Source organism: Telmatherina bonti (assembly GCF_933228915.1).
Source record: "Telmatherina bonti genome assembly, chromosome: 3".
NCBI lineage: Eukaryota > Metazoa > Chordata > Actinopteri > Atheriniformes > Telmatherinidae > Telmatherina > Telmatherina bonti.
The window spans coordinates 36,171,161-36,193,771 of NC_136621.1; the positions used below are offsets into that span (position 1 = coordinate 36,171,161).

Sequence of the window (22,611 nt, forward strand, 5' to 3'; positions counted from 1 at the left end):
TAACTCATTGCAGAATAAACAAATAAATGACTTTTTTCAGCATTAAGCACACAGTGAGGAGAATTTACCTCAGATGATATTAATAATTAATTTAAATGAATGTTTCAAGAGATCCTGAACAGAAAAAAAAGGAACTTTTCCCAACAAATAACCTCCAGATCACCTCAGAGTCTGTGTTTGTGTGGAAGTAGAGGTTTCCAGATTAGGCGTGGAATATTTTAAGAGACGTGCGGCAAGTGAAGTACACTGTTGGGAGTGCTGGAAAAAGTTGGGCTGCTGCATACTGGGAGGGAGTATATAAGGTCAACTTAGAGGTGGAAAGTCAGGCCAAGAAGAATTTGTTTTAAACACAGGATTGTTTTACTTCATTGCAGGTATGGGATGTCTTTTTTAAATATTTAATTATCTTATATATATATATATATATATATATATATATATATATATATATATATATATATATATATATATATATATATATATATATATATATATATATATATATATATATATGTGTGTGTGTGTGTGTGTGTGTGTGTGTGTATATATAAATCTAAAAAAAAAAAAAACCCACCTGATTCAGAGCATATCAGCCTGCAATAAAACTGAAGAAAATATATATTTAAAAGGCTTTTTTTATTGTTCTGTCATGATTTGATTTGATAAACATTCAATTTGCAGAGGAAATATCACAGTTACATGACATTAAATTAATGATATAAGCACAAAGGTTATCGAATTAACAAGCAACCCTCTGCTCCTGCAGAACTTCAGCTCAAAAGCAGTGTTCTTGAGGACAAAAAAATCTGTATTCAAAGAAATGTGGCAGATTTTAGAGCAAACAAACCATGTATCTCATTTTATTTTATATAAATCATACATCTGCACTAAGTTACAGACAGAAAACACTGAAGGCAAACGAAATAACATATTCAGCTCCACTTAATGAAATGAAATGGCCTTGAACGAAGTTGTTCTTGACCTGAGGCCATGAAATCAAACAGTAGAACTGCGACACCAAACAAGCAGATAACACTGTTTGCAGAACACTCAGATGTGAAATAAACCCATCCTTTTTTATTTATTTTGAAAGGACAGAGACGTGATTATAACCCCCAGACGACTGTTTCGTCTAAATACTTTTATTCATATATTTGCCATCAGACTACGTCTTCTGGGATCATGGCAGACTACGACTTGGTTCTGAAGCACTGGGGTCCAGTGGAAGCCGACTACGCTGCCCATGGGAACTTGGTTCTGACCCGGTCAGTGGTTCTGGAAAGATAAGGCTTCTCGTGTTTCTGTAAAGATCATGCTGTTTTGCAGAGAATAAGTGAATATTTTAAAAGAACAAAAATACTCATATGCAAATGAACTAGTTTAATTAGAGATAGTTTGATTTCTTTTATTACTCCTCGACTTGATTGATCCGTTGCACGTTCAGTGACCACAATATATATATAAATATATATATATATATCGATATATATATATATATATATATATATATATATATATATATATATATATATATATATATATATATATATATATATATATATATATATATATAACAATATCTATTTATTAATTTTTTATATAAAGTTAATCAAAATTATTGTAGCGTTTATTTTTTAAATTTATTTTCTTATAATTTTATTCCTCCCATCGGTTCAAAGCCTTCTCAGCTTAGTCAGGGGTGATATTGTGACATTTATCTGCATGTATGGGGCTGAAAAGTTGGCCCACATCACGTTTTCTTATTTAAACAGTCTCTTCACGGAGCATCCAGACACCCAGAAGCTCTTCCCCAAGTTTGTGGGCATTGCCCTGGGTGACCTGCCTGGCAACGCCGCCATTTCAGCCCACGGTGCCACCGTCCTGAAGAAACTGGGCGAGCTGCTGAAAGCCAAAGGGAACCATGCTCCCATCCTCAAACCATTGGCCACCAGTCACGCGACCAAGCATAAGATCCCCATCAATAACTTCAAGGTGAGGTCCCACAGGCTCCTCTTCCCACACCATCTTCTTTAGCCCTCTGAAGTTCACACAAAGAAAAAAGTCAGAAAAAATAATCAGACTAAATGTTTTTAAGCAAATGACTGAGTTATAAGTAAATAATAACATAGCAATATAAAGGCTTAAATTTGAACGAGTAGAGGTAAAACAAACCCTTTTTTTGGTTTTATATCCCCAAACTAACTGGTAGAAATGGCTTAGACTGGTTTATTTCCATAACTTTATAAAGAAATTCATCACAGCCACTAAAAGTTTACCTCTACCAAGTGGCAGACCAAGACCTTGAAGGGTGGAGAGACACTATGTCCATCCTTTCCTCTGTTTTTCTCCCTCTCAGCTGATTACGGAGGTGATTGTTAAGGTGATGCAGGAGAAGGCAGGACTAGACGCTGCCGGGCAACAGGCCCTGAGAAACGTGATGGCTGCTGTCATCGCTGACCTCGACGCCTCCTATAAAGAGCTCGGCTTCACCGGCTGAAGGGCATGAGTCAAGAAAAGAAAATCAACTTGCAAGTACTTTTGCTTTGAATAAAAAGCATCTTTTCCAGTAACCAGACTGTAGATAATAGTCATGTTACTCATTAGCTTCTTGTAAGGATTATTATAGCTACTGATTGTTGCATTAAACTGGAGAGATGTTCTATGTTAAGTCAATTTCTCCTCTTAACTCCAGCAAAACGAGTCCAGCTTGCTGTAAATCACTGACAATTCCTACCAATAAAACTCTGTTGCTTTTCTCTGCTCATTACTTTTGCTCACATCCCAGATTTTTCATCGCTGATACAGTGAGGATGATGTTTTTTCTCACCTGATGCATCTCTTAAGTTACAAATCAGCTTATGTAATAATGCTTTTATCTTTTTATTGCACAAGGGGTCAGCTATGATATCAGGCAGTATAAATAGAGCATGCACATCACTACAGCACTACGTCAACATAGATCCTCATGAACTGTAGATATTTCAGACTATCAGTCATGTGATCAACGTCAGTCCATCACAGATGGGGGCTTCTCTTCCCTCTCCATCCTGAAGGGTAATGATAAGGAAATATAATGAGATAATAATTAAAAAATCAACAATATTATTCTTTCTTTTAACCAAGATTCTTGAGCTTTATTTTAACTTTTAATCTGCTGAGCTGAGAGCAGGTTTTTCTCTCACATTTTCTTCCAAACCTGAACCACCACAGAGTCACAGAACTCAGTATTTCATGATTTAAAATGTAGATTATTGTAAAAGTTTGATTAAAACAGGAAAAAAAACCCATACATCTTCTCATTTTGGATCTTAAAACAAAGTTTCATGCTGTTCAGAGGAGTTTACGCCTTTTTTTTAGGATTGTATCAGCCTCAACAGGTTATTTCTTTTCATCTGCTGTTTTATCAAGTGGCTGAATAATCACGTCTTAACACTGGAAAATAAAAAAAAGGGGAGAGGCATCTAAGGTTTTTGGAAAAAAAAGGAAAAGACTTTACATTTTAGTAGTTTTTTTCAACTCACATCACAGAAAAATGCTCCATTTTCAGCACAGAGAGTCTCAAAGTGGACAAAGTCACCCATGGAGCAAGTAGAAGGCCTTCATCCACAGGTGTCAGCGTGACCTAATCAGCCAGCCATCTTACTCATCTCATAGTGTTGAAAACAAAAGTATACTCCCGTCTACATGGCGCTGTAATTTAAGGTCCATTCCTATGCAGGGTTACTGGGAGGACTGGAGCTGATCCCAGCTTGCAGTGGGGAAGAGGACGAGTACAGTCTACGCAGGTCACCAGGTCATCACAGAAACCTCCATACTGGCTCGCATTTACTCAGCTTCAACTTAGAATGACAAGTCAGTCACACACAGTACATATAATGCTGGTAAAAATGAAGGAAATTAAACTCCTGGGTGGAACTTATGGAAAATGTAAACCGTTGATATCACATTGGGACATTAGTGTAAAATAAATAGAAAAATAATTCCTTTGTGTCAAATTATTTATGGAAACAAAATATAATTCAAAGGTTCAGAGAAAGTCACACTGAGTTTATCTGTGAGGTTATAGTGCAGTTTAGCTGCATTTTCTGACTTTACAGAGAAGGATGAACTTTCCGTGAGTGGTGTATTTTTAGGCTTGTAGGAGGAAACCAGTGTAAACCCCAACAGGACTGAAATCTAAACATAAAACTTTTTATTCTGCTATGAGACCAAAGAGCAAACAATCACACAGAGTGGAACCTGCAGACACATCTCAGTGCTGAAACATTTACACCTGAACAAAATAAAATGTGTGATACATGGAAAAAACACGGGTAAAGGCTTTCTGACAGACAGCTTGTTTAAGGAGGGATTCGAAGGTTGGAAAAGGATGAAGTGTTTGTGACTTTAGAGGGTAAAGGGGGGGGGGGGGGGATTAAATTAAATTAAATTAAATTAAATTAAATTAAATTAAATTAAATTAAATTAAATTAAATTAAACATTTCTTTCTTTATTTATTTATTTAACCAGGAAGTCCCATGGAGATCAGAAATCTCTTTTAAAAGGGAGACCTGGCTAAGGTAGCAGCCATACAGAGTCAAAACCAAATATAACAAATACATAATTTAATAAAAAATAAAAAAAAGAAGCCAGAGACGTTTTTTTATGAAAAACATTGACATTACTCCTGCATTCCTCAGGATAATCTTAAAGCCATTAATGGATATGAACGTATTTAATTTAATGACTCTTAATATGAAATTAAATTAAACAAACAAAATACCTTTATTTAACCAGGACGTCCCATTGAGATCAGAAATTTCTCTTACTATTTTATCAAATAAAATAAAATAAAATAAATACAGGTAAATAAACAAATAAATAAATACATAAATGAATATATAAATAATTAATAAACAAATTAAATTTTCTTAAGTGCTTAGTGCAATTAATGGTCATGGCGAAGCTGGAGCCAATCCCAGTAGTCATAGAGCGAGAGGCCGGTACATCCTGGACAAGTCGCCGGACCATCACAGGACCAATACAGAGACAAACAACCACTCACGCTCACATTCACTCCTACGGACAATTCAGAGTAACCAGTTAACCTAACATGCATGTCTTTGGACAGTGGGAAGAAGCCGGAGTACCCGGAGAGAACACACACATACACGGGGAGAACATGCAAACTCCACACACACTCCACCGTTTTAACCTCCATAATTAAATAAATAAAAACAGGTATTTGGGATGAAGGTCATTTAAAGTTTTGAGATGAGCTGTATGATGAAATCTAACAGGAAGCCAATGAATGAAGGCTGGAATGGAGATGTCAAAAGTACTGAGAGCGTACATCCAAACATCTTCATTTAAACTGGATTCGTCTAGAAAATCACCTCCTCTGCTTGGTTCTCACTGTGGGGAGGGTTTTGCTTCAGCATTGTGTTTTCCAGCTTCATCATCCATTTTACATGCTGTTTTATGCTCCAATATCCAACATGTTTCAGGGATTGTTTGGTTTGTTCCACATGGGCAAAGAGCTTTCCTCCATCTATAACAGAGATCTCCAGAGAAACTGTCCTGGAGGTTTGGGATGCATTCCTGCTCCAACACACCAACAACTTCTGACCTTCTGCACAGCAAAAAATACATTCTCAGTCAGATGTGCTGAAGCAAGGAGACACCTTAAACCTGCAGGACAGCTGCGCTGTAAGACCAGGTGTCTGGGAGGAGGATTTGATATTTGCTTTCATATTGTGAGAAGAACTGAAACACATCTGCTTTCAATGAAAGATCATTCCGTTGAAAGCCATTTAAAAGAAGATGAAGATGTAGAACTTGATTTGCAGGGAAATTAGAAAATGATTAATATGGATGACTCAAAGGAAAGTGTAACAGCAACTTGTCAGGTGGGGAAATAAACTCTAAAACAGGATGAAAGTTAATGTTAATCTGAATTAGATGCACTCTGAATATGAATCTGGAAGTCAAAGTCCATCTAGTCCTACAGATTTTAGGTGTGGAGTCCCAAAAAACCTCAAGGATGCACACAGAGTACGCATCTGTAAGACACCCTAATCACATTTCCACACCAGCGTTTGTCATGGTAAGTGGAAAAAAAGGATAATTTCCTCTTAGCAGGAGCGGTCAAGTGCTTCTGTCCACGACGATGGACAAGCAGGACGTGAAAGAGCTGGGAAGTGAAAGATATGAGCGTTATCACTGACATTCCTCCGTCCCAGAGACCACTTGTTGTCCTTCCAGTTCCTCACTTCATGCCAAAACATTGTTTGCTTGACTTGTCTGACAGACACATGCCGTGATGATGACCTTTTATTAGAGTGCGTGTCTGCAGACGTGACGCCCTGCACGGTTCATCAGGGCCAGACTCTGCCTTCATCTCTCCTCATCATTCTCTGAAGTCTGAGCTGAGGTCAAACTGGGGCTGACGCTAAACAGGACGACCGATCGGGTCTTTTATCAACTTACAGCAGGTCACGCAGCCTTTTTCACAAGTTGCTTCTGCATTTTATTTAACATCTAATGGTCTAATATCTTCATTTTTCTTTCTAATAAAGTTTTAATTTTTTTGTTTTTATTTTTTTACTGGTAATTAAGTTTCTAGTTTGTATGAGTGTGTGTGTGTGTAGATAGATGAGTTCAATGGCAAATATAGAGTAAGAATAAAATAAAACCAATATTATTTTAAATGAAAGTTTCAGTAAAATCAAAGCCTAAACTAAGTTTTTAAATTTAAATTTAAGGAAAGTTATTATTTTACCTTCAAAACTTTATTCCAATATTTGTGAAGTACGAAACACTAAAGTACAATCCACTCTACAAAAGCTGGAAGACTGAGCAACATAGACATGAAAACAGAACGAAAAGATGGCGCAACGTATGTCCAGAAGATGTGAGAGGAGCAATGAAAGGTTTGTGTAGCAAATGGCAAAAATCAGACACATTTGGGGAGCATTTCACAACGATTTAGGTTGAATGACAGCAGGTTAGTAACATGATGGTACGAAAGGATCTGGACCTCTCAGATGTTTACCAAAACGTGACAAACTGTCTGGAAACTGTCGAACGTCGAGTCAGTGTATAAGATAAAATAAAACTTCAGAGAGTGAAGTGGAATCTCTGTATGCAGGGGAAAAGGCTGAAGGTCTAATCAGACGCTGGAGATGTTGTGGCCCTCAGGCAGCGCTGCATTAAAAAACAAAAGGCAGGATTCTCTGCTGGAAATCACTGAATGGGCTTCAGAAAACTTCCAGAAAGCACAGTTCACCCTAAAGGTTAAAGCTCCATCATGCAGAAGCAGCTACATGTGGTCCTGAAACGCTGCTCTGCAGCAGAGCTCATTTAAAATGGTCTGAGGCAAAGTTGTGCTGTTCTGAATCCAAATTGGGGTTTATTTTGAGAAACTTTTGGTACTAAAGAGGAGCGCGAGCATCCAGCACAGTTGAAAGCCTGCATCACTGATGCGATGGGTTTGCATTAGTGTCAGTGACGAGGGCAGCCTCCACATCTGTGAAGCAACATCTGCTCCGATCCAGACGTCTTGTTCAGGGAAGGCCTTGCAGATTTCAGCAAGACAATGCTAAACCACAACAGCATGGTGGAACAGCAGAAGAGTCTGGTGCTGAACTGGCCTGCAGTCCAGACTTCCCACCTACAGAAACATTTGTTGTTTTGTGAATTGTTAAGAGCAGAGCAGCCAGAAACCCTGCATGACCAGAAGGAAACTCCAGCAACTGGCCTCACCTCACAGATGTCTAGTTGTTATAAGATGAGACGCAACACGTCGCTGACACAAGTTGTTTTAACTTGTTGTTGTTTTAACAGGTAATTGGAATTACAGGTACAGCGTTAAGCTGGTTTAAATCATATTTATCTGATAGACTTCAGTTTGTTCATGTAAATGACAAGTCCTGCTCACAAACTACAGTAAGTCATGGAGTTCCTCAAGGTTCTGTACTTGGACCAATACTCTTCACGCTATATATGCTCCCTTTAGGCAAAATTATTAGACAGCACGGAATAAACTTTCATTGTTATGCAGATGATACTCAACTATACTTATCCTTTAAACCAGATGAAACAAATCAGCCCAATAGGCTACAAAATTGTCTCACAGACATAAAGACTTGGATGTCTAAAAATTTTCTCCTCTTAAACTCAGATAAGACTGAAGTAATTCTCGTTGGATCTGAAAAACTCAGAGCTAAATTTTCCAGTTTTGTAATGAACCTGGATGGCATTACTTTAGCTTCCAGTGCTACAGTGAGAAACCTTGGAGTAATATTTGACCCTGACCTGTCCTTTGGTCCACATATTAAGCAGGTTACTAAAACAGCCTTCTTTCATTTACGTAATATAGCCAAAATTAGGGACATTCTGTCTCAGAGTGATGCAGAAAAACTGGTTCACGTTTTTGTTACTTCGAGACTAGATTACTGTAACTTTCTATCACTGGGCTGTCCTAAATATGCCCTGAAAAGCCTTCAGCTGATCCAGAATTCTGCAGCCAGAGTCCTGACCAGAACCAGCAGGAGAGATCATATTTCTCCAGTTTTAGCCTCTCTTCATTGGCTGCCTGTTGAATCTAGAATAGAATTTAAAATCCTTCTCCTTACATATAAAGCCCTCCACAACCAGGCACCACTATATATCAAAGACCTCATTGTTCCTTATATACCAAACAGTACTTTGTTCGCAGACTGCAGGCTTACTTGTGGTTCCTAGAGTCTCAAAGAGCCGAGCAGGAGGCAGAGCCTTTGGTTATCAGGCCCCTCTCTTATGGAATAAGCTCCCAGTTAGTGTTAGGGAAGCAGACACCCTCCCCACCTTTAAGACTAGGCTGAAGACTTATCTTTTTGATAAGTCCTATAGCTAGGGATGGTTAGCATCCCTTAGTTATGCTGCTATAGGTTTAGGCTGCTGAGGGACATTTCCTGATACACTGAGCTTCTTTCTTTTTCTCTTTATCTCTTTCTTTTACCCCCCCATAACAGTGTTGCATCATTAACATGTATGTCTCCTGTCTCAGCAGGTCTCCCTGGCCGGGAGCAGCAGTTCCTGTTGTCTGTTGTCTTTCTGTCCTCTTCCCCCCACACAGCAGAGGCAGATGGCTGCCTGTCCTGAGCCGGGTTCTGCCGGAGGTTTCCTTCCTGTTAAAAGGGAGTTTTTTCCTTCCCACTGTTGCCAGTGTGCTTGCTCAGGATGGGAGATTGAGTTGGACTCAACATAATCTGTTGGTTTCCTTATATAGGCTGTTATGAATTGGCCTTCATTATGTTTTCCCCTCTGTCTGTAAAGCGTCTTGAGATGGCATTGCCGTGATTTGACGTTATATAAATAAAGTTGAATTGAATTGAACTTTTCGCTGTGAAAAACATTCAAAATGCATTCATATTTCCCAGAAAACGGTCAAATGTCTCAATTAACCCTTTAAAGCCAAATATATATTTGATACACAAAGTTCCTGGGATGTTTTGCATCACTTTGTGGTAAAAACTATGCTCAAAATCCTGTTAAACACAATCTGATACCCATCGACCGCCCCCTGATCAGACACCAGGAAGCAAATATTACACTAATAGTAATATTTCATACATATCAGAGTTTAGTTTAATTTATTAAACTAATTAGCTGTAGCAAGCTACAGATATTCTTCCTGGGGTCCGGCACAATTAAAACATCAAAAAACAAAAACTTGTACACAGCACATCAGCACTTCTGTTCAATCATGGAATAAAATCTATTTACATATTCAAATCCATCTCTTTACATCCATTTTTACATACTAAATGCATGCATGTCCTGTCCATTCATGTTATATCCAGTACTTTACCATAATACATAATATTCTATCATATAAGCAGTTTACTGTAATATGCACCCTATTCATGCACAAAATATGCTTACTTATAATTTAAATCAACCTATTTATTTGATTATCTATAATACAAATGTTCTAATACACCTTGACCCACATTATCAATTAGTTTACTCTATTACACATTCATTTGTATTTATTATACTTTTATCACCAAACACTTATGACTAAAATAGGCTTTTGGTATACTTTGTTCAAGGGTCAACTAAAGACCATATTTTATACATATTATATATATATATATATATATATATATATAAATATATATATATGTATATATATATACATATATATATACATATATATATATATATGTATATATATATATATATATATATATATATATATATATGTATGAATGAAAGATTTTCTCACCATTTTTCCATGGGTCAGGTTTTAAAAGGTTAAACATCTTTGTTGTTGAGCTGGAAATAAAACAAGTTTATGACGCTTGAAAATCATCATTCTCTTTATTTACAATTTACATAACATCCCAACGTTTACATAGAAAGCTTAATATTTATTACAATTCTATGCACTAGAGATGGGCAGTACAGACACACTGTTTTTTCAGCCATACAGGCAGCACAAGTCTGAATGTCTGTGAATATTTACATATTTGCATTCTGCCTGCTTTTGATGTGCTTCTTTCAGCATTTCTGCTCACAAACAGTCAACTTTTTTCTTTTACAAGACAGCAGATTGAGTCAGAAATAGCTACTGGACCTGTTAAAACAACATAAAACTGACTGATGAATGCAATTCACCCGATGAGATGCCCCACTGGCAGAGTGTGTGTTCTGACTTTGGCTGCTCTTTCATGGTCAAGGATCTGACAAAGTCCGACACAGTCAGACAGCTGCAGCTCTGCAGGGCAGAGAGGAAGTGAGAGGACTCACTCCAAGACCTAACAGTGATTAACAGATGTGCATGATGGTCGACTGCTGCAATGGAAACCACACTGAAGTATTATAAATAACATTGTGTCTTTGGTCACGCTCTGGAGGACCCACTTCCGCCTCCTCGGTCCCTCTGCTGTTCAACAGCCTCACAATATTTTCTTATCACATATTTATAGATGAGAAATGTTTATGCTTTGCTCATTGATCTTAATCAAAGCTTGGCTGGTCGATGTCTGGAGGCAGAGTGCATCTGGTGAGGTTGGACAGGTACAGAGCAGTGGTGTGCGGAACATCGCCGGCCGCCGTCTTCAGGACGATCAACAGCCTCTCAGCCGCGCTGGTCACTCCCTCTGGTGTCTGGAGGGGAGGAAGAACATGCAGGAGCTTTTAGAGTGTTTCAAATTCTTCCTTTTCACATGGAAATCATTCATTTCTGGTCTACATGCAATGCTTTGGTCTGAGTTCCAGGTAATTCCACTTCCACACACCTCTTGTTAACCCCTGTTCTAAAGGCACGTCTTCAATGCTACTTGTTTTGGTGCGAACTCTTTACACGTGAATGAGACTTCGACTCCACCCTGTTCGGACATATTTGTAGTTTAGTAGCAGCGATACGTTTATCTACTGGCAGAGAAGCTATTTATTAGTTTACTTGAGATATCAGCAACGGAAAAATGTGTCCATCCAGCCAGACTGAGTCTGACCCAGAGTGGGAGAATGAAGACGATGAACCTGCAGAACCGCATCTTCAAATGAATGCATCGCAATGGTGTGTTATCACAGTATTTACCCGGAGGTCCGGGACCTTACTGAGAAAACCCACAACAAACACTGCGACGTAATAGACAAGAAAATGTGACAGTGAACAGAGAAAACTAAATAAACCGAAAAAAATGATGATAAAAGAATATAAAGATATATAAGAAGCATCAAGTTTTCTGCATTTTCAAACACTAAAAGAGCATAAAAACATGTATTTAATAGGGGTGGAAAAATATCTGGATTTTTTGCTTCACAATTTTAAAATAGATTTTTTTGTTTAAAAAAAAATTTTTTTTTTCCAAATAAATAAAAATAATTCATTATAAAATTTTTGTCTTTTTTTTTTTTAATTGATCTTTTTACTTGTCTTCTTGGATGACAAGTAATGATGGTCTGGATACTGTGTTGTTTTTGCCTAATTTAAATTTTTAAAAAATGACGAGCGAAAAAAGTTTTGAGCATTTTTTTTTGTTTTCAGTCTAAAAAACAACCCCCCCCCCCCCCAAAAAAAATCAAAATCGAATTGAATCGTGACGAGAACACCGTCACAACCCGAGAATTTAAGGGTTTAAAAAGTGGATTTTGCATGATATATTCCCTTTAAAGGCAGAGTATATAAGATTTCAAGGCGATTCTTTCCACCACCAGGTGGCAAACACCAGGTCATGAGCAAAACCACAAAACTGCTACCTCCACAAACAACCACAGGTTGGCAGTAAAGAGCAAAACTCACGCCTCACCCCTCCTCCTTGCCAGCTCCAATGAGGGCAGGAATCGCTTGTGAGCTATAGCTCAGAGCCGCTCTGCAATAAATGGGCTTATACTCCCCCTACTGGTGGAAAAAAAGTACTTTTTTTTTACTGGTCAGAAAACATTCAAGAAGGGTCTTTGTCATTAATTAAAATTGCAATTTAATAACGCATCAAATATGGACAGACTGGAACCTACATGTTAAAAAAACTATCTAATTATGATTGTAGTTATTTGTTTAGTTAATTTATTTTGAAAATAATGAAAATCTTACATACCCTACCTTTAAAGAAAAAAAAACTGTAAAAAGATTCAGAGCTTAAAACATCAGCAGTTTGCAGAGGATTTCTGCAGCGTTTACCTTCAAGTTTTAATTTGTTAAAAAAACGGATTTACGGAGCTCTGCTCCCGCCGTGGTGACATGTGGGATTTTTTATTTTTCTTTTGCATTGCCTAGAAACAACTTTTGCATTACGTTCCTCATAATACGTAAACTAATGCTTTGTACATTTCTTAGACAATTTTTTCTGCATTCTTCCAGAGCAACGTTATCTGACCGCTGATCAGATGTTATTCATGACAGATCTACCAGTGAGGCTTTAGATAAAAGCGTCTGCTAAATGACTGTAGAATAGAATAGAATAGAATAGAATAGAATAGAATAGAATAGAATAGAATAGAATAGAATAGGCAAACCTATTAAATAAACTCCAATTTCTATTTATTTCACTGAATTATTTTTGAAAAATTTAATTTTATTTCAGTAGTCAACTGTTTATTAGTTGTGTCTCAGGATTTGTCTGCACTCTTCATCAGACCGCAGGGACGTGTCATTCATCAACACTTTGGCCAACCCGATGGACCCGACAGATCCGCCGGGTCGGCCTCGCCTCCTGACGGCCAACATGGCGGATCTGTCAGGTCCACCGGCAGCAGATAAATGACACGTCCCGCTTCAGGTCGGCCTCGGTGGTTTCTGTGTGGGAGCATAAAAGCTTCACATTATTGTTAGGAATATAAATATGAAATAAATCTGCATCACAACATTAAAATTCAAGATAAAAAAAATAAATGGCGGTAGATATTCATGTTGGTCGTTTTTGGACCCTGATGTGCCTTTTGTTGCAGATCGGTGCTATTTGCAAAGGATAATGTGGAACAGAAGTCTACTTTCCCTCTAAATACGCTTTTTTTTCCCAGAAGGGCTTAGAAAAACAAGCTAATGTGATCAAACCAGTCCAGATAAAGTCTGATTATAATGCAGGGATCCTCAGTCCTGGTCCTCGAAGACCGGTGTCCTGCAGGTTTTCCATGTGTCCCTGCTGCAACGCACCTGATTCAGATAAGCTCTGTACATGTCTGCTAAATACACACTGATTTAAATCAGGGGACATTTGAAAAGCCTGCAGGACACCGACCCTCGAGGACCGGGACTGAGGACCGCTGGTATGATGTTCCCCAACCACTAGCAAGCCAACATGACTGGATGTGGAAGCTGAATAAACAGAGCGAGAACCTTTCAAACCTTTGAGGACCCTGAAATAAATAAACTAAAAAAGACCTGCAGACGTCCTGTTGACATTAACATCAGAAATGAGATTTCAGCAACACATACTTGATCCTCTGCAAACAACAGGGGGCAGTGGAGCGAAGCAGCCAGCTTTCTGACAGCGTCCAGGCGTTCTGTTGGGACCGAAGCACGACGGGCTGCAAGATATAGTAGCAGAATAAAAACCTCCTGCAGGAAGGTGGCGCAGTAACTTACTGAGAATAACATCACACGTATGATTATGTAAAACAGAAGAATCAAAAGATTTTCACTACATTTAATCTAATTTTCTTTTTTTTCCCCCTCGCTTCTCCTTGTTGATTTAATTCAGGAAGTTTGTCCTACCATTAGTGACCATGAAGCAGACTTTTCCGAGGAAATATCCAGGGTCCAGATATTTTAGGGAAGCATTCGCTGACTGGAGACTGACAAAACAAATCAGCATGAATAACAGAATTTATTGCTTCAACATATAAAATACTCCAGACAAGATGCATTATGTTGCACTATGGAAGATGTTGGACAGGATGCCTCTTTACACGCCGGGATCGATGTGAATAAACACAACGTTAATAATCAAGAGATTAATTTTCTGCGTTTCTGTCTACAGACACCAACTGCGATGCGAAACTAGGGCTGGGCGATATATTGAATATACTTGCGATATCGTGGCTAGTCCCCTGTGGGATATAGAAAATGTCTATATTCGTCATATTCGGGTATCCTGTTGTCACGCACTTGTTTTTAGCTGTGGGCGGGGTTTCCTCCCTCCTCCTTGACTCTCTGCACAGAGAGTTAAAGCAAGCGCACCTAGTTACATACATAACGTGAGCTACATGCTACGTCATGAGAGGCAGCGCGTAGCAGCTTTTCTAGCAGAGAACTCCGGCAGAAGTAGCAGCGCGAGTTACAAAAAACGGAGGAGGAAGAATTTGTTCCGAAGAAAAATAGTACAGGTTATGCACTGCACAAAAAGTGCACTTGAATTTATATTATTTTCATACGTTGCATTTATTACATCATGCAAAAGCACTCTATTTTGTTTTAAAAAGACATGTTTCTGCCACTGCTTTAACTGTTCAATCAATTCGGTTTTGATCAGTTTGCTTCGTTACAATTTCATCCTTTTGGCATGAATGTTTAAAATCAGCATATCTTAATGCAGTATTAACAATTATGTTTTAATGGAGACACAAAATCCTCTTCCTGATGTGATTGTATGCACCGAAGCATTCATTCAAGGCTGAGGTAAATATCGAGATATATATCGTATATCGTGACATGCCATAAAAATATCGGGATATTACTAAAAGGTCATATCGCCGGATGTGAAACTGTTAAAAAATGCTGAAAATGATCAAACAATCTTGCAGGGTGGATTCCACATCATGTGCTGATGCTGCAGAAGACAAGAAAAGGAGGTTCTGGGTTCATGCTGTTCTGGAAAGGACATTTATAAATCCAGACTTCTAAAAAGAGCTTTCCAGATCATTAATGATCCCTCTGGTCATCCTGCTACTGAGCTGTTTGAGCTCCTGCCCTCAGGTAGACGGTATTAAATGCACCACATCTTGGCACACATTAAGGTTTCTTTCCAGCAGTTGTGGCTTCAAACAACACACTGAAAACGCCTCATGATGCACCTCATCCCTGTTTTAGTTATCGTTTTAGGTATCTTTATTATTTATTTTTTATTATTACTCTGTTTTAGGAAGTCTTTACATGTGTTGTATGTTTGTCTAATGTGCTCTTACTGCTGCTTTCCATTGTGGTTTTAATGTCGCAAATGGAAAATAAACTGAACTGAAACTTGGGAGTTTCATTGTTTAATATCCAGGATCTGAAGCTGAACGACGGCCGTTTCAGGACGTCCGTAGAACAGTTGGAGGATCTGCTTTGGCAGCTCGCTAGTTGCTTTGAGAAGCAGAGAAGAAGAAATAAAGACGCTTGACAATGATGAGTCAAAGTTTGAATGAAATGGCAGTGAAAGTGACGCCTGCATAGCTCCCAACACGCCTTCTCTGATTGGTCGATCATATTTCTGTCGGATGTGAATATTAACAAAGATCTACCTCAGTTTGGAAAAATAAAACTCACAAAAATCTCTGGATGGGTTTAAGTCACTGACATGAATGTTCACATTGATTCCATAAAAAATATCTCCATGCGAATTATTCAGACGAAATATTCGGAGGTGTGTGAAGGCCTACAGTCAGGGTTTCTGCCCACGTTGAGATAAAAACTTTATTAATAACTGTTTTAATGTAACACAAATCTCTTTATGAAATCGCTGAATGTCTTGATTTTAATGTTTTTTTTTTTTCCTTAAAGCCAAATAGAATGAAATGGTTTTTCTTTAAACCTCCACAGATGTGGCATTCAGGAAGGGTAGGAAATCATAGATGTGAATGTTACCTGAGCTCTGAGTTGAGATTGATGACAAACACCACCAGGTCGATCCTTGGACGACTTTCATCGTTCTCCATGGGCAGAGGGAGAATCTTAGCCAGCCTCCTGTTGGTTACAACAAAGGCGTCGGTGGTCGGGGTCAAACTAATCAGATATGCAACAAACAGAGGTGGAAAAACCACAAAGGATTTACTCACACGACTCAAAGTGTCCGTATAAAAGAAAGGAATATTAGCAGTGGTTCTACATACCTATGAAAGTGCTATGGATCAGACCTATCTGGAAATTACAACGTGTAATAAATGCAACATAATCTGTAGCTGATTCAACTTTCACAACTACAATCAAATCAAACTTTATTTGTACAGTACTTTTCATACAAAAGCATATCAAAGTGCTTAACAACATAAAAATAAAAAATAGTTTCACACTGAAAAAACACACAACACGTTACCGACACAAGCACACAACCCAACCCTTCCCCTGACCGTTTAAACAAAAAAAAACAAAAAAACAATTTCAGTATTCTGTCTCCATATCCATATACAATACTGCACAAGTGGATCCTCGTTTCTTTACATGTTTGCCTCAGAGCAGCCAGACGCTTCATCTTCAGCTCTTTGAAACTTCTGAAATACTTCTGTGGACTTTCTTCGCACATCGACTGCTTTCTCGCTCATTTTTAGGTCAGTCTTTGTATCTGACCATGTTCAGAGGAATGTGTTTTATGTTAACTCACATAATAAAATAGCAAATAACTCCAGGAACGACCTGGTGTTTTGCGTGTTTACAAATAACAAACAAGTTGGCAATAAACCAATATTAATGGTTTCTATTGACAGGTGGTAAAGATGTCATTCTTAAGGACGGAAAAGAAGGAGAAAATGCTGAGATGTGCAAAAATGATACAAGATCTTCACTGAAAATCAGCGGCGACAGGAATCCTCCTTAAGCCTTGTCCTTGTTGGGTCCGCTCCTTTCCCATCAGCCGGGCGATGACCCGCTGAAGCAACGACAAGCAGTGGGGGAGGAGTTAAATGAGGGGAGTGTGTGTGTGTGTGTGTGTGTGTGTGTGTGTGTGTGTGTGCTGGTGGAAATGAGGATTTGCCAGAAAAACAGACGCATTGATTTTTTAGGGCAAGATTCATCATAAAAATTATTTTTAAAAAAAAGAAAGAAAGATAAAGCTGGAACTGTGTACACATTTCTGTAAAGTCTTAGTCTGCAGAGAGGAACAGTATCCACTGGAGCTCTCTTAATAAATAAGGTCAATTAGCTGGATTGGAAGATAACTTCGCCGCCTCAAGCTGCTGAAAATAATCATCGAATCACCAGATGTTGTTTTAGAATCATATTAATATGAAAATATCTACTGAAATTAAATAAAGCTAGGGCTGTGACGATATGCCTTTGTCCCGATTCGATTCAGATTTTTTGGGTGGCGATTCGACTTAAATTGCAATTCTCACAATTCTTTGATATTGATGATTTTTGTAGATTAAAAACAAAATAAACGTATAAAACTTTTTTTTTCCCATGTCATTTTTCTTGATTTTAATTAGGAAAAAACAACCCAGTATCCAGACCATCATTCTGCTGATATAATGCCCAAAAAGAAAAGTAAAAAGATCAATGAAAACAATAAAAATGACCAAAAAATTTATAATGGATTTTTTTTTTTTTTGTTTGAAAAAAAAATCAATTTTTTCTTTAAACAAAAAAAATCTTTTTTTTTTAAATTGTGAAGCAAAAAAATCCCGGTTTTCTATTAGATTTTCCCACTCCTAAATAAATCCATTATTTCTTCAAGTTTGAACATTTTCTAAGTTTATCAGCAAACCAACATAGATTTGTTCGTTCCACCCGTGTGGTTAAAGGGGAATTCTCGCCGAACATCGGATTTGAGCGGATCATCCACCCCGTGGTTCCCAAACTGGGGGGCCACAAGGCGAAATAAAACTTGGGAGTTTTTGGTACTGGAAAAATTTGTAAAAGTACCAATGATGAATGATGATAAATCAACAAGACAGACTTCAAGTACTAAAAGAAGAGAAGAAAATATGATGCAGCATATCTGCTCCTGCCTGACCAGGTAACAGTCAAGTATTAGTAATAATCACTGATGGGTAATGAAGAAACAACAGTCTTTAGCATGTATCAAAATATTCTATTCTAACATTATGAAGTATGAAGCCAAACAAGTTACAACACCACTTGGGGACTTTTCAGCCTGAATACAAAGAAAATCCTGTAGGCTACTTTAGAAATAAAGCATAAAATAAACTATCATATCTATCGGAGTTGTTTCACTAAAGCAGCATCGTCTCATTGAAAACTCGGCTCACCTGAAGAAGTTTGAAGAGATTCCTGGTTTAAAACGTTTCACACTAAAGCAGAAGAATGGATCATAAGACTGACTCTGACATGGTTTTACCTACAATACAGTCACTAAACTAAGGAAGCATTTCTCAGTATGTTTCTTTGGTTCATGTGACGGGACGGGGGGGCTTGACATTGTTGTTGTTGATGAAAGGGGGGCCCTGCTGAAAAAGCTTGGGATCCACTGATCTCGCCGATTCCCCGGCTGATCAGTTCGCTGATGAGTCACCTGGGCAGTATATGGTGTGGACACACTATGACACAAGTGTGGGATCATCGTTTTTAAAAAAAAGGAACAAAAATAGCAGACAACATCCAAAGAAGAGATGTGGAAAGTCTTTCAAAAAGTCCGGAGAACCATTTCTGAAGAAATTACAAGAAAGGTCTCTAAGAAGGTTCAGTCTGTGTTCATGATAAACAAAGGTGGTCACAGTAAATATTCAACTTTCAAGCTCTAACATATGTAGTTGAATTTTTGTTTTGTAGTTTTTCCTGTTTGGTTCTCTTGTTATTTGTTTAGCTTCATTGATTTCCTGTTCGCTGAGTTCACCTGGGGCCTCATTTACCAAGCTGTCGCACGCACAAAACCAGGCGTACACCAATTATAGTCAACTTTTGGGATTTATCAAAACACAACTTGGCAGTAAAACGTCCCTACCTCCACGCCAACTCTGACCCTGCCGTACGCACAATGTCTGGAGAAACAGGAAACACCAAAGGTTGAAAATAAAACCAAAGAATTGGTGTGAAATTTGATACATTTGTTGAAAATCCAATATAAACCTTTATGCAGAATGCCGTACATTAACAGCGTTTGCAAAAAAAAAGAAAAAAAAGAAAAAAAAAAAAGAAAAAAAAGAAAAAGAATTGCACATATGATATTGTTCCTCCACCACGTAAAACATCAACCACTAAAATCTGTTCTGAAACGAAGCAGTTCTACATGTTATAAAAGCCATTTCACACAGTTAATAAGTCAAACAGAAGCTGCCATAATAATAAAAGTCTAAATGAACAATGGCATTAAAATGACGTGGTCACCCATCATCAGGCTGACCAGGGTGTCTCCTCCACCTGCAGATGTACAAAACATGAAGTGATGGTTGGATATAAAATGCACCCAAATGCGTAAAGGCGCACAGTGGCTTTTCTGTCCCTGCAGATGAGCTTGGACACTCTGGAGTCGAGTCCGGCACCTTCCAAAGGGAAATGAATGACGGGTTGGGGCTGATCACTCATTTTCCCAACCCAGAGCGCAGAACAGAACTATGTTCTCCACAACCAGACATGCCGTGGTGTAGGACGTGCGTGCGCACTGTTTTGTAAATCGAGAAGTTTTTTTGCGCAGCATTTCCTGTTTTCCGTACGTACTCCACCTGTAGTCAGCGTTGCTACGCACAGTTTAATAAATGAGGCCCCTGGTCTTGTTTTAGTTCATTCAGTACACCTGTTTCTTGTTTGGCTCCCCAGTCTATTTATACCCCTCAGTTTCAGTTCTTGGTTGCTGGATCATTTTGTTTGTTGTTGTAGTCCCCTGAGTTCCTTGGGTTTAAATAAATCTCCTTCAATCTGCATCCCTGTGGCTCTTCCCTGCATTTGGGTCCACATCCCCACCGCCCGACCTGACAGTTGGTACCCATTCTCTGTTTTTCTGGCAGTCTTTAAAGAATAAGGGGCAGCAAAATGACCGGAATGACCAAAAGCTCTTTAATACTTTAAGCTTTTTAATAATAGGCTACTATAAAGGGGGAAAAAAAGAAAAAAGGAAAATGTGTTCATAAATAAGGTATTCCAGGTGCTCTAATTGGAAAAGTTGGAACATTACTACTATCAGACAGTTGAACTGTGCAGAATGAACAATGCAGATCACTACTCACACATTCACAATGATACTGGTCTCCTTCACCAAAGCATCTGCTAAACTCTGCTGAAATTGCTCCTCACTTTCCACCAGCTGCAGAAAAAAACACTTCAAATCAGCACAAAACCCAATGACCACCATATATGCACAATAGAAAAGTAGAACAGCAAAGAATCTACTAACTCTGTAGTCTGAAAACAACAGATGTGCTGAAAGCTTGGTATTGAGCCGAAACCAATACTGGTATTGGCTCAATACCAAGCGTATGTACTCGTTCTTGGTATTAATAAAAGTATACCAATAGTATACCACCACCACAATACCACACAAGTCAAGCCAGTGCAGATGTGTTTGATGCTTCAGACATGTTTTAAAAGAAAAAAATGCCTTGAATGTTAAAATGTGACATTTTTTGTTACACTAAAAGCGAGATCTTTGTTTCAAAACCACGCATTTATAGTTGTATTTAGGTCAAATATGACAAATGAGAATAAAACCTGTTGATATTGTTAGATCTGTAATGTTATTATATTTGTATTGGTGAGGTAACTTCAGAAAGGATGGGTCATTTATTACAACCTAATGAAATCTTACACAGTTATAACAGCAATAATAACCAGTCACAATAATGTTCACATAAACAGATTCGGTATCGGCAAATATCGGTATCTACAGTTATTCAAATTTTAGATATCGATATCGGATCGGAAATTCCAAAAAGCGGATCGGTGCCTCCCTACTGGAAGCTTTCTTCTTTTACATAGCTAGGCACCGATTTCTTATAGTTTCTCCTCACATTACCTGAAATCTGCATATATTAATAATGTTAAACTGATTACAATGTAGTACTGTGATCTCTACAAGAAAAAAAATGTGTTGCATTTTTTTCAGTGCAATTTGTTAATTCTCAATTAAATATAGAAAATGCACAAAACTGTGGCTTTCATTATTGAACCATAAAGGCAATTTTTAGTGCTGTCAGTTACGATAATATACTGGCAATTATTTTACATCTTAAAAATGAATCTAAGAGACTGAATATTATCAATAAAAAAATAAATAAATCAATCAATCATGAAAAACACACACACGCAGACGTCGCCGCCAACAATTCAATAAAGGGAGAAAAAACTCACCAAGATATTCGCCGTGTTCAGACCAGGGAGTTTATTAAATGGCTTCAGCAGCGACATCTTCACATGAAAATACTTTCATCAGCTACAAGTGTGAAAAATTTAGCAAAACAAACCCGGACGTTTCTCTAACAGGCGCCTTTTTTTGAGTGTGCGTCTTACGTCATTACGTTACAGACGCTTCAGACATAGACATAATAAAAACATAGACGCCGCGTTGTATCACGCTGCCGTCTCATCGCGCCGCCATCTTGGATGGGTGTCCCATGCGCCTCCAATGCATTTATTTGTAAGGTGTAGGCCCAACCACAACAATAATTTCACGAAGTTTTATCTGATTTTTCTCACAGTTCGGTTTCTTACAAAGGGCAGATATATTGTTATGATACAGATCACTTTAAAGCATAAAGAACAACCTGCTTTTGTGCTAAAATATGTTTATAATGCTATTTAACTAAGACATAAGGTACATAAGGCTACAATACAAATTGATGTAATATAAATATAATATAAATAAATATATAAATAAATTTGATACTAAATTGTTTGATTGTTTATTGATTCATGTGGATTTATCTATTTTTATCTGGTTGAATTAATTATTGTTCAACCTTGTTAAAAGTAATTCCACACAATCTGCTTTCAATATTTTGCCGGTTATTGCAAGCGTATGCTGAACAAAATACGTGAATAGTTGCTGGCTTTCTCTTGACTACGGTTCACTCTTTCTTTTATTTACACTTATTTACGCCAAGACCTTTAAAAAGTTCCTGGATCCAAATGTTGTGATCTGGATCACCACCAAGATTAAATCATTTCTTCCTTTTCACATTTCCAACAAGTCCTGAAAATTACATGAAAATCCATCCAGACAAACAGATAAAGCCGGGGAAAACTTAACCTCCTTGGCAGAGGTAATTATACTACCATGTAAAACTCTCTATGTGAAACGTCACTATATTTTTCCATAAACACCTCATTGGAGTAA

At 37.9% G+C, this 22,611-nt stretch overlaps 2 protein-coding genes across 2 annotated transcripts; one reads left to right on the forward strand and one right to left on the reverse strand.

The window, feature by feature from the left end:
- The first annotated feature begins 238 nt into the window (after positions 1 to 238).
- On the forward strand, positions 239 to 2,747 carry mb (myoglobin). Its single transcript, XM_079264951.1, has 4 exons — positions 239 to 374; positions 1,165 to 1,265; positions 1,773 to 1,992; positions 2,357 to 2,747. The coding sequence occupies exons 2-4, from the start codon at positions 1,183 to 1,185 to the stop codon at positions 2,495 to 2,497; spliced, it is 444 nt and encodes a 147-aa protein (XP_079121077.1). The 5' UTR covers positions 239 to 374; positions 1,165 to 1,182; the 3' UTR covers positions 2,498 to 2,747.
- Positions 2,748 to 10,987: 8,240 nt separating this feature from the next.
- On the reverse strand, positions 10,988 to 21,683 carry pane1 (proliferation associated nuclear element; the record flags this gene model as incomplete). Its single annotated transcript, XM_079264363.1, has 6 exons — positions 10,988 to 11,137; positions 13,908 to 13,999; positions 14,187 to 14,266; positions 16,257 to 16,355; positions 20,507 to 20,583; positions 21,627 to 21,683. 6 exons carry the CDS (start codon positions 21,681 to 21,683, stop codon positions 10,988 to 10,990), a joined length of 555 nt encoding a protein of 184 aa, XP_079120489.1.
- Positions 21,684 to 22,611: the final 928 nt, after the last annotated feature.

Coding starts and splice junctions, on each gene's coding strand:
- mb (XM_079264951.1), top strand. CDS start 1,183: ATGGCAGACTACGACTTGGTTCTGAAGCACTGGGGTCCAGTGGAAGCC. Junction 1,266..1,772: donor GGGAACTTGGTTCTGACCCG/GTCAGTGGTTCT, acceptor TTATTTAAACAG/TCTCTTCACGGAGCATCCAG. Junction 1,993..2,356: donor TCCCCATCAATAACTTCAAG/GTGAGGTCCCAC, acceptor TCTCCCTCTCAG/CTGATTACGGAGGTGATTGT.